Here is a 12,168-nt window from a genome sequence, read left to right as displayed (position 1 = left end):
GCAAGAGTTAAGCTCTTATGAGAGATTATTCCCCTTTGCTCCTGTAGTGGGTGAGCTGAGAGTCAGAAAGTGGGAACATTCCCACCCCCAACCTGTAAACAGGGACTCTTTTTGTTGATTGTGGAGACTGCAGATAAGGTAAGGCTTTCTTACCTAGGCTCATCAAAAGATTCCTCTGTTTCACACAAGAAGAGGTGCTCTGACAAAATGAAGTGAGTAAATATTGCATAATAAGGAGTTGTGTTGCACTCAGTGCTGAGGGGAAGCTGTACAATACTCAGAGCTGATGTGAAGTATCCTTTGCAAAATCAAGTCCACAGGAAATGCATTTTATTCAAGGGTAGTGGAGTGCATAAAGAATTCAGGATCAGATAGTGTGATTCAAACCACTGTGGTGTTTATGTAGCCTTAAGTTTCATTTTCATCCAGGTGTCCTTTCAATATTAAGCTGTCAATATTCCATTTGATTACTTCGTGCTCTGTCTGAATGAGGTGAAGGCTGAAGACTTTGGGATCTAGAAAATCAAAGAAAGAATATATTTTCTCATTATATCTAATACACCACACAGTTGTTGGGGTTTTTTGTTGTTTTTGGGTTTTTTTTTTTTTTGTTTGTTTGTTTGTTTGTTTTTTCATCTTACATTATCTTCTGTTTAAGATAGTGGTTACAGCAGACTATACTATATGAGAAATTAATTTTATCTGGAATTAATTTTTTTGGCTAATATCTTAGGTTGATTTTTTAATTTCTTAATACAAAATAAAACTAAGTACCGCACATACAGGTTCTTAAAAACCTACTTAATTAATTAATTAATATAGCAGTAACTTCTTATAAAATGTTTATGCATTATGAGTTATACATGCACAATTTAAAGACGTTTTTGCCATTTTTTTCTTTAATGTGCTTGTACCCTGGCCAACCTCACCCCAAGTATCTCATGCATTTTGTATATGATGTCTGTTGCATAAAGCACATTTTATAATTATTTAATGAACCTTTGTATCTAACTCTTCATTTCAGTTACAGTACTGTTAGAATTGATCCTGTATTTAAAGCTGTTTAGGAGACAGAGAAATCAAAACAACAAAAAAGCTAGCAGTAACATCTAGATGAAGTCTCTAGATTTCTGGTAATATGAGTTTGTGAGATTGTAGCAAATTCTGAGTTATTTTATTCTGTTCCAGCTGTTTACCTCTGCAAGCGGACAATGCAAAACAAGGCAAGGCTAGAGCTAGCAGACTATGAGGCTGTAAGTACCTGGGGAAAACTCAATTTCTCTGCTGGTCCTAATGCTGAGTATGTGAAATAACATTAAGCATGAAAACTATAAAAATTATGTTCGAAAATTTATTATTTATCAACTTTTACCTGCATGTGGGTCTGACACAAATTCCAGATTCACCATGAGGGTTTGGAAGCACAATTATGCTCTTCACTGCCTAAGGTTTGAATGATGGCAACATTTTCAAAAGCACTTGGTAGCTGTAGAAATATAAATCTCATTCTTAAAGTTACACTGGCACTTGAGCCCTCATCCAATCAGTTAGATGAGAGGCAAAGAGGAACTTCCCACTCCCTGAACGTGATGCTGTGCCCCAGGCAAGGTGAGATAATTGGGGCCATGAAGACCCTGCAGAAGAGGGAGTATGATCAGCTGATGAGGATGATGCTTGCTAAGGAGAAAGAGGTCTTGAATTCCATCCACATCCCCCCAGAAGTCCCTGAATTTTTAATGAAAATGTCAACATAAAATTCATGAACAGCCCTGGCTCTGCACTGAAAGCTGTCCAGCTGTGTTCCTGTGACATGATAGCATGGTAGTTTACCAGGCCTCTCAATATGCCAGAGACTCCAGCCTCAGCACCATGCTGACACACTTTATTGCTTCTTCTGGCACAAGCTTGCTTTTCAGTGTGCTGCACTGTGGGGTATGCATAATTTTATACTTTACATGCCTTACAAAATCCATCTCCAGTATACAGTCCACAAGAGCCTTTACTGGTATTGACAAGGTCTCTAGAAAGTCTCCACTTTCTGCTGTCTTTATTTTGAGCAAGTATGTCACAGAGATGCATTTGCAGTGCATAGAAATGCACTTAAAGCAACACTTTTTGTCAGGAAATTTAAGACAATTTTTCACTTAGTCTCTGTAAAAGAAATGCACAAAGGTAATTGGGATCTTTTTGGAGGAAGATAGGAAGAACTTCAGCCTTCTCCATGTTGACAGATCACATGCTGATGCCATTAGAAATAGAGAGAGAATGGAAAAGCTTGTTACAGTGAAGCTGTTCTAGCATTGGAGAAAAGAATTTTGTTAAGATTTTACAAAATTTTTCGTGTTATCATATATCCTACCTCTAGGATATCATACGTCTTACACTTATAAAGTGTGGGAGATATAAATTTTCTGTATAGTACAGAAGAACTATAATTTGCATTTTTGTAAAATTAGGATAGCTGTGGAGGTCTTAGAGGATTCCTATACTACCAAAATATTGATGACTTATTATTGTATATTAAATAAATTAATAGGCAGCCAACATTATTCAATCCCAACCATTTTTATGGATGACTCATGGGAATTGTCATATGGGTCACTTAGCGTGGAAATTTCTGCCATATTTCAGTATTAGGTTCTTTAAAAAGAAGGATTTTTCTTTGTATTGTTACAAAAGTACTCAGCCAGCACCCAGAAATCCCATGTTCTGCTGATGGTTGTGTCCACTCTTGTCTAATTAGAGTTTCAAAACTAAAATAGTCAGACCTTCAAAATGAAGACTTTCTATCAGCTAAGTAAGGTACCTTTACACTGGCACAGATAAATTCCTTGTATCACATCTCGGGAGGGCATGAGGGGAGGAGGGAAAGATAAGCTAAAAGCTATTAAATAATAAATAACTTACAACCTAACCCACTGAAATTCTGCTGTATTTTCAGGAGAGTTTGGCCAGGCTACAGCGAGCATTTGCTCGGAAATGGGAGTTTATTTTTATGCAAGCTGAAGCACAGGCAAAGTAAGTTTCCTTGAAGATGAGGAGTTTGGGGTTTGCATGCTTTTTGAAGGACACTTCTTATGTTAAAATTACTGTCATTAACACTGTATCTTTTAAACATCCTCTAACACTGACAGAGTGGACAAGAAGAGAGACAAGATAGAGAGGAAGATTCTTGACAGCCAGGAGCGAGCGTTCTGGGACGTGCACCGGCCGGTGGTGAGTGCTGCTGGGGTGGCTCTGTGCCTGTCAGCAGGGTCACTGTGCCTGTCAGCAGGGTCACTAAAAAGTCTCAGCCTCTGTGGAGCATTTTTTTTTTTTTTTTTTTTTTTTCCCCAGAATCTGTAGTTTTTATCATTCTAATACTGATGACTGCAAATATGTGTACACTCAGTTGGGGGGTTTCAGTGAGTAGACTTGTTGTGTCTGATTTCCTGAATCAGAAGGTAACTATCTTAGATTATTACTGTCTCAAATGCTTCCCCAAAGTGTGAGTCACACAACCAAATTTATCAGCGTAGCTAAAAATACCTTTTAAAAAATCTATTTTTGTTTTTTGGAATCTGCTTTTTTTGCTTGCTAAGCCTTTCAGCTTCACTCTGGTCATACTTCCAAGCTATTTTTAATGTGCATAACAGATATTGTTGGGTTTGAGCTGTGGGAGTCATGCACAAGATTTTTCTAAACAAGATTTTTCTGAGTCACTTGTCAAAGTCCATCTGAAACAAAATTTAAAAAAAGGAATATTACACAATCAACTACATTTGAGATCTAAAACTAAAAATAATGACAAGTGTCACAAGACATCTAATTAAACTGTGAGAACTCAATAATCACACTTTTTTTTTTTTTTTTTTTTTTTTTAATTGAATACAGAATTATATATGTTTCCCTTGGCTAGATTTCAGCTTCCATTTTCTGTGTTACAGAGCTTGGTATGACTACCAGTGAAACTGAATATTAACTGTGTCTTCCATTGTGACACTGGGAAAAGATACTTGACTAAAAATTGTTTTGGGGAAGTAAAGTGAAATTGATGGTACATGTAGAAGAGGGGAATACAGTGAGAAAGATTTAAATAAAACCAATAACCTGGGACAGGATCAGCTTGCATTTAAGACTGGAGTTGAAAGAGCAGCATAAGAAATGGATTTTGAGGTAGGATTTCTTTCTTGGTAGCTGTAGGAACAGGTAGACAAAATTATTTGACATGAAAGATTCAAACCACAGGCATTAGATACAAGACTGGGACATTATTATCTAGTTAGTGACATAAAATGGGGAAGAAGGACAGAAAACAATCTGCCATCTGCTGTTGATGGGAGCTACAAACAGAACAGACACAGAAAGTTTTGATGGACCTGAGAACTTAGAAGAGGCAGACAGCTTTTATATTGACTGCTGAAATGCATCTAAGTGTTTTGAAACTGGGAATGAGATATTATTTCCAGGTTTGGAAGAGAAGATGAATTGCTGAAGTTTCAAGTTAAGATAAAGGCAGACAATAAGGAGAGCACAAAAGGAACAAGAGGAATTGGATTTAATTGAGAGCTTTGGCTTAACTGTGGCTAAGTCCATCTGCATGGTCCAGCAGATGTTTTTAATATGGCTGTAGACATACCTAGGAAATATCAGAGGCAAAGGACTGGCTTACAGTCAGCAATGTAGGCTTCTGACTTTATGGGGATATAAATAAAAGAAAAGAGAGAGGTTGATACTTTGACTGATCAGCTTGTCTCACTAGTTGATGAAATTCTTGTTTTGAAAACATTATGGATTTACTGTCACAGTAAAATCCAGAAGCTTCTATTTAAAAGAATATAAAATAAAAGAGGGTCATACTGGAAAGAGGGAAGTGATCCTAGAGCTAATTACAATTTCTAATGGCTTTTTAAGACCCTCCATCAAAAGCTCACAGAAATGTTGCTGCACCCTTGGAGCAAATTTTGGAAAATGAGCTGTTTGGGTGAGAATCTGGGTCAATGGTTGTTTTATTTATATACTTTTATCTTTTGATAAAAAATCAGAGGCCAAGGGCAGTGACAGTATTGTTAAAACACACCCCAATTTAAGGTTTTTTTCACTGAAAATGGATTTTTTTACTAAATACTAATTATTTGGTTTTAGGCGAGTAAATAAATATATTCTGGGTTTTTTGCAGGTGTCCTAGTCCCTAGCTGCTTTATTTCTTACCTTCCTGGCTACAGTGCTGGTACAGAGACTTTAAATTTAAAACATAATCTATGAATATTAACCTGAATTTTACTTAAAAAAAGAGATACTTTTAGGCAATGAAAGTGATAGAAGAGTGAAGGATGTCATCAGTCCAAAAGGGCAGGGCAGCAGTGCACTACAGGAATGGGAGACATGAAAAAAGAGCAATATTACAGTGAAACCATGAAAGTGTAGTTGTAGAAAAAGAGCATGATTTGGGGATCGGAACTATCACTGTGATGGTCTGAAATAAAGGAAAGGAACCAAGGTTTGATATGTAGAGAGCCTTTCCATTAAAAAGCACTGCTCTTTTGTAAAAGTCAATCCTGCAGGTGGTTACAGAGGCTCCAGAAGATTTATACCATAGTCTAAGAGACAGACAAATGCTTGAAAGTCGTCATGGCTGTTACTTTTGATCAGCTGTCTGGCTTGTGTCCTTAATGTTTTCCTGCATTTTCAGAGTGAGATGATGCTTAGAGATGAATGAGAGAAAGTAGAGATTGGGAGAGGATTTTTTCAAGTAATTTACCTGATCTTCAGTTTCCTTTTGAGAGTCAGTTTGGATACCTCCAAGTTTTGATACCTCACTGATCATTTTCCATTCCAGTATTTATGTAACTGTAGTTTCACTGTGTATTTATTTTTTCTTATTTTCCTTGTATTTTAGACTAACATGGAGTCCAATCTCAATCATTTCTGTAACTTCCAGTTGCTACTTTATGGAGCATGCAGCTAGAAAGAACATGACTGAGCTTCAGCTGTCAGCACTACAGCCTGCAGAGACATTCCTGAAATAAATTTAATCTTACAAGTTCAGATACCAATCACAGTAAAACCATAGAAATGTGTGTCAGGGAGAGCTCTACAAACTCACTTGAGATCCTGGACAGCAGACCTAGGATAAAATCAATGCTATTAGTTCTCAGGTATAACTAGTACCTAACACAGCTCAGAGATTAGTATCATTGACATACAGGGCTCCATTTCTCTTTTTTATAGCAGAGTAAACTTACTTTTAAAGCCTTCCTTTTCTTTCCACATGCCTAGAAAGTGTACAATTCTCTTAATTTTGAACCTTTTATCAATAACAGACTATGGAACTGAGAAAATGGGTCAGGAGGATTAAGTCAAAAAGCAGTAACAAATCAAACTAAATCAGGGAAGTCAGGTCCTTCCAGGCAAAAGAAATTAAGTACCCCCTCTTATTTGACAAGAAATGCCATGCTTCTCTTTACTGTCTTTATAAAAGAGCTCATGGCTTTCCTGAATTATTATCTTTGTTTAAAACTCATCATCTTACACTTGTTATAAGGTACAAACAGGTACTAAACCAGTAAATCCTTTGAAACATTCTCAAACCCACATCAAATACAGTATGAACAGGGGAGCTGCAGCTAGTGAGCAGGTAACAGCTCCAATTTTGCTACTGCAGATGGTTCACTTTTCTTCCTTACACATTGATGTGCTTTAAATTAAATGCACAGCAAAGGCCTGCTAGGTACTTTTTCAAATTCAGATTAATTCAGAAGATAATGAGGGAAGTATCCTTTTCTTCTGAAGGTCGTCTGGATACTTTCTAACTGTAATAAGGTGAAAGAAACTTTTCCTCTGAAAGCCAAATGAGCAACCGTGTTATTTAATAGAGCTAGAGAAATTATCTGGGGTGGGTGTGTCTGGTAAGGACAGGAACAAAATTAAGGACAGGTGTGGTTTAAGGATAATTCACTGATGATGCAAAATATGTGTGAGTCCTGCATTTGGGGGTTTCATGCCCTAGTTTCCTAGTTGCAAACTAGGAAAATGTGATCTTTAATTTTTGTTAAACATTGTCACATATCACACAACTCTTGCCTCTCTATTTAGTATTTTTATGTGAATGTATCTCTATTAATCTTATTTTATCTGTTTATAGTTTAAAATTATATATTAGTTGGTTTGAACACGACCCTTACCATCTGAGCCAGTAGTTAAAATTACCAGGCATCTAGTGTTGTGCAGCAATACTTGTTATTTCTTCTCAGTTTTCTTTTCTTTCATTGCTTTTGTTTTTTAATGACTTTTCCACCCTGTCCTTCAAGATAAAAACTCAGAAAAAGAATGAATTTAACTTAGCTAAGGTGGAACAGTCCTTCATTCCACACTTTGCATAAATTCTGTGCTTTTCGGGGCCAGTCACTTGTTTTTCCAGGAAATGTTTCTGTCTGCTTTATCAAAACATTTTCAGTAAACTTTAAACATCTCCAGAAAACAAATGTAAATCATGTGATCCAACTTCTGTAGTGATGACTCCATATACAATTGCAATGTGTACATTAAACAGGTCGCTTTGCATGTGTCTAATTTATTAGTATTGTATTTCTTGATTATTTTTTTTTCTCCTATTCCAAGCAGGTCCTTGATTTGTACATCCACTGGAATTCCTTGTGTGTCTGATACTGCTTAGGGAAGGTCTGAAGTCTAGTTTGAGCAGACTAATAGGTAGAGACAGGAAAGCTGGCACAGCATAGGTTCTATTTTGGAAAGATGCTGAAAAACTTTGAAAAATTAAGTGATCCTAAGTTCCATGCTAAGTGAGACTTCCCATCTCTTAGTTTAAAATCCATTTGAAGATTCCCATGCTGCAAACATAATTAAGTCATGACCAAATTAATAGATCATCTCTCATTTGTCTGATTGTCTTTGAACTTCATTTGTCTTGTCCAAACAAGAGGAACAACCCATAGTTAAACTTTTATCCATTAATTTCATCTCCATGCCATGTTTTGATTAATCAGTAGAATTATAGATAAGACAGTGATCCTCACATAAATCCTTGAATATAGCATAGACTGATTTCAGTAACTGGTCCAAAAGGCAAGTTTTCTGTTCTTCATGTGGGGCTGTTTAAGTGGGTTAAACTTTTTACTTGAATGCCTATGCCTGTCTCTGCATTTTATCAAGAATTTTTTATTCCTGCATCAATAGTTTTGTCATGGATGACAGAATCAGGTTTATTGCTCATTTATTTCAATTTAATGAGTCTGGAACTTTATATTTATCTCTGTACCTTAATGAGTAAAAATTAAATTATCTAATGAGGATATATATTGAGCATTAAATGCATTCTATGCTGTTCTATGCTGCCTGTATAATTCTCTTCAACAGAAGAGAATGCTTAATCCTAACAAAGCTTTTATTAATTCTTGCATATTAAGACACTCCCATCCTTTGTAAGAAGCAGTTCAATAAGATTTAACATTGAACATTCTATGGTCTTAAACGTCTGTTCAGTGAACAAATAAGGAATAATTATTTATTATTTAAATAACAATAATTCATCTAAACCACATGTAAAAATAATATAATAAAAATAATATAGTAATTAAAATAAGACATAATAATTGTTTAAATAATAATGAAAAAAATATCTGGTATCATCAATTTCAACTCTGGGACAAAGACTATATTAATTCCCTGCAATAGGGATACTCACCCAACTTAATTTAGAGCTTGTAATTATTGGGTTATGCTACATTTCTGATAGATGGGGCATAAGCTGCAAAATTTATTAAAGAAAAAAATTAAAACATCCATCACTTGTTTCCTAATAATTAAACTCATCATAATATTTTTCTTCTTTCTTCAGGCATCTGCTAATTTACTGGGGATCTTGTCACTAAAGATATTGTCAAGCGAAGTCCCAATGCTTACACACTTGATTTCTCAGAGTTCTTTTCAAAGAACTGCTGAACTGAGTGGAAATTGTAATTAAGCCATAGACTTTTGGAGAGGCTACTAAAGTTTATTAGAGTGTTTCAGATAAGGTACACCTAGGTGATTATAAATTAAACCCATGATTAAGTGCTTCAATTAGAAGTAACAAGAGCTTTTTCCAGCCAAAAGGAAGAGGTTTTCGTAGCCCAAGCCCTGAAATCGCTGTTTTGGCTTTACTGCCTTGGGTGGTGCAGCATCTATACACATTCCTCCAAAATTTGCTGGTTCTGGCAGCTATGGCTACTGAGTTTATTTTTCCATCACAGTTGAGGTTGATTGATCTAATAGTTATAAAGTGAGCTACTTTTTAAAAAAGCTTTTATGTCCTGTGAGATAATCACCAGGAAAACAGCTTTCTGAAATTTCTAAAGTGTTGTGAATGTGCAGCCCTCCCCTGACTTGACCTTCAGATATCTGGTTTTCAAAATCCTTTTAAATGAGCTGAGCACTTGTACTCAGCACATTTGAAATGTTTCTCTGAGACACTTCTATTGCACCAGAAAAGCTGTAAAGGCTACAGCTCTTCTACTGCAAAACCTGTTTACTCAGTGATCCTGAAGTGCATAAAATGGGGTTAAATTCCAAAATATATAAATAACCTCTACCTAAACCTCAACATTTCTTTTTAAGCCTTAGCAGGCTCTGCACTCTCCAATAACATCCCTTGCTGGGAAATAAAAAATTGGTGCATTGCAGGAGAATATAACCTCTGTTTTGTTCTGTGAGAGCCTCTGTTTTAGCTGTTACTGACAACTTACTCAGTTAAAAATGTAAATGTCTTCTTTGATGCTAGACTTTGATGAGAAGCAAAGAAAACAAAACCACAACTTTCCCCCATAACCAGTTCTACAGCTGATAACTCCTTTGGTGTTTATCTTTCAGCTAAGTACTACCAGAATTTTTTTCTTTCCTCACTTCTTTTTTATAATCTTTCATGCCCTTATTTTCCCCATGATTTTTAACAATTCACTGTTCAGATAACTACACAGATAAACGGGAATATAAATGCTCCATATAAAAATGAACTCTGGTATTTTCCTTTTCATTCACTTCCTAGTTAGCTTTCTTTGCCTACTTTGAAGTGAAGGATATGAATAATGACAGCTGAGGGTTAGTAAACTCCTTTCTCATAAAAGTGACAGAAATAGCAGACTAGATTGCTGCAGAAGGCAATGCTAACATTTCATGCTCAGGAAATTTCAAATTTTGAGCTTCCTGAATTTGTGATAGTCTGCTATTACAAATAATGTAAAAGGCAACTTTCAGTCTCTGCCTAGTCTTTACGTTTATGTATCACTTTGTTTTTTCCAAGTGGAGGCCAAGATCTACCATGTTTATATCCATATCCATTACTTAAATTTGTAATGTTTAATTTTTGAAAGCCTGGAGATCTTGAAATTTAGTCTGTTGACATCAAACTTACCAAGTTAACCCATACTTGCAAAACAAATAATTTTATGCATCTTTAGCTTAAGAGGCTGTGAAATTACATTTCCTTAAATTACCACCAGGTTTGCTTGCATGGGTTGAGTACACAGCACAGGCTGCCAGAGAATAGGGGCAGCAGTAATGGAGCAACCACCAGTGTTGTGGGAATGCAGGGTGAGGAATTTCACATTGCTGTGAGTACTCGGCTGGAATGTTCTGTAAGGTGGTTTATTTGAATTTCAGGCACTGCCATTTGTGAAGATCATAGGATTCACCAGAGAAATGTAGGTTGAGGAAGACATCTGGAGGTTCTCCAGTCCAACCTCCTGCTCAAAGGAGTGCTAACTTCTAACTTGAGGAAGATTTTCCAGGCCCTTGGTTAAACAAGCTTTGAAAATAACCAAGGATGGAGGTTTCACAGCCTCTCTTAAAAAACCTTGTCCTTTTATTATGAAGAATATTTCTTTATAATTAACAGGAATTTCCTTTACTGCAATTTCTGATTATTGTCTCCTGTCTGGAATAGGTCTAGCTCTGCAAAACCCCTTTAGGCAGCAGAAGAGAACCATTAGCTCTCCCCTTTTGCAGGCAGAAAGAAAAATCTGTTCCTTTGTTGGACTTTTCTGTTTTGAATATATTTCCCATGTTGTTTCCATAGCCCCAAACCAGTCTTGGTATTCCTGATGTATCATGATGACGAGTAGAAAGAAATAACCACGTCTTTTGCCTGCTGGCTATGCTACTGCTAATTCATCTGGGTCTGTGGTTTCTCTGCATTGCTGCAAGGATTTGCTGCTGACTCATGTTCAGCTTCTCCCTCAGATCATTTTCTAGAGAGCAGCAATACAGACAGACACTTCCAGGCCTATTGCAATGCATGAGCCTATTCCCTCCCACATACATGGGTGTATTTTTCGCAGAGACAAGAAAAATTCTGCTTATTCTGGCTTTAAGTAGATTCACAGTTAAAGTGCCATATATTTTAAGAAAGGAAAAAAAAAAACCTATCAAAACTTATACTGAAGTCTCCATAAACATGATTTTATTTTCTGGTGACTATTTCACACTTATTAGAACTACAAGTAAATCAGAACAAAAAGATGGTGATAGCAATTGATTCTGGCTATGTAGCCAGGCAATGAAAAGGGCCACTGGAGTGGGCAACTTTGTACATCAAACTATAAGTATTAGGTCTTCTGCACTATTTGTTTGGAAATCTACCAGGCTAAAGCATCCTATTCCATATAAACAGTTCTCCCAGAGAGCTGCAACAGATGTCAAAAGAATTAATTCACTGTTAGCATTATTACAGGGGCTTAATTAATTAATTCACTGTTGCCACAGTTATCAGGCAAAGATTGTTAATATCAAGTGGATTTTTCTTAACTAAGCATACTCTCAAGTGGTTGTTGTTTTCAGTTGTTTACTGTAGCCAGATCCAATCTTGAAAGTTCTTGGACCTGGAATTGTTGGACCTCCTTGCCTGGCAGCAGAAGCTTCTTTCTTCCCTTGTTTTTCTTGGCAGAATCCTATTATGCAGCCTCCTAGACAGCATCAGTGCAAAGTTGTACTGCTTGGAATTCATACTAATGAGCTTATCCAATAATTGAATTAGGGATTAAAAATCTTTTGTATGTGTTTTGTTGTTTGGGTTTTTTGAAGAAAATATATATTTATCTGCATTTCTTTATCTCAGTAGTGAATTTATCATGGCTGGACTGGCGTATCCATTGCTGTAAATGAATACAATGGCATTTGTGCTTTAGATAAGAGCAT

The 12,168-nt window shown here is 36.2% G+C and overlaps 1 protein-coding gene across 10 annotated transcripts in view; it reads left to right on the top strand.

Annotated features, from left to right (window-relative positions):
* Positions 1 to 12,168, top strand: part of RGS7 (regulator of G protein signaling 7) — a 219,564-nt gene that overhangs the window by 162,511 nt on the left and 44,885 nt on the right. For all 10 annotated transcript variants that reach the window (XR_011724920.1, XR_011724921.1, XM_071739083.1 and 7 more), the window contains 3 exons: positions 1,189 to 1,253; positions 2,942 to 3,018; positions 3,135 to 3,216. Coding sequence is in view for 8 of the 10 variants with exons in the window: in XM_071739083.1 (XP_071595184.1) it covers positions 1,189 to 1,253; positions 2,942 to 3,018; positions 3,135 to 3,216 (224 nt within the window). In the remaining 2 variants the exon portion in view is untranslated. The remainder of the gene's footprint in view (positions 1 to 1,188; positions 1,254 to 2,941; positions 3,019 to 3,134; positions 3,217 to 12,168) is intronic.

Source organism: Heliangelus exortis, chromosome 3 (assembly GCF_036169615.1).
Source record: "Heliangelus exortis chromosome 3, bHelExo1.hap1, whole genome shotgun sequence".
Taxonomy (NCBI): Eukaryota; Metazoa; Chordata; class Aves; order Apodiformes; family Trochilidae; genus Heliangelus; species Heliangelus exortis.
This window is presented reverse-complemented; position numbering and strand designations above follow the sequence as displayed.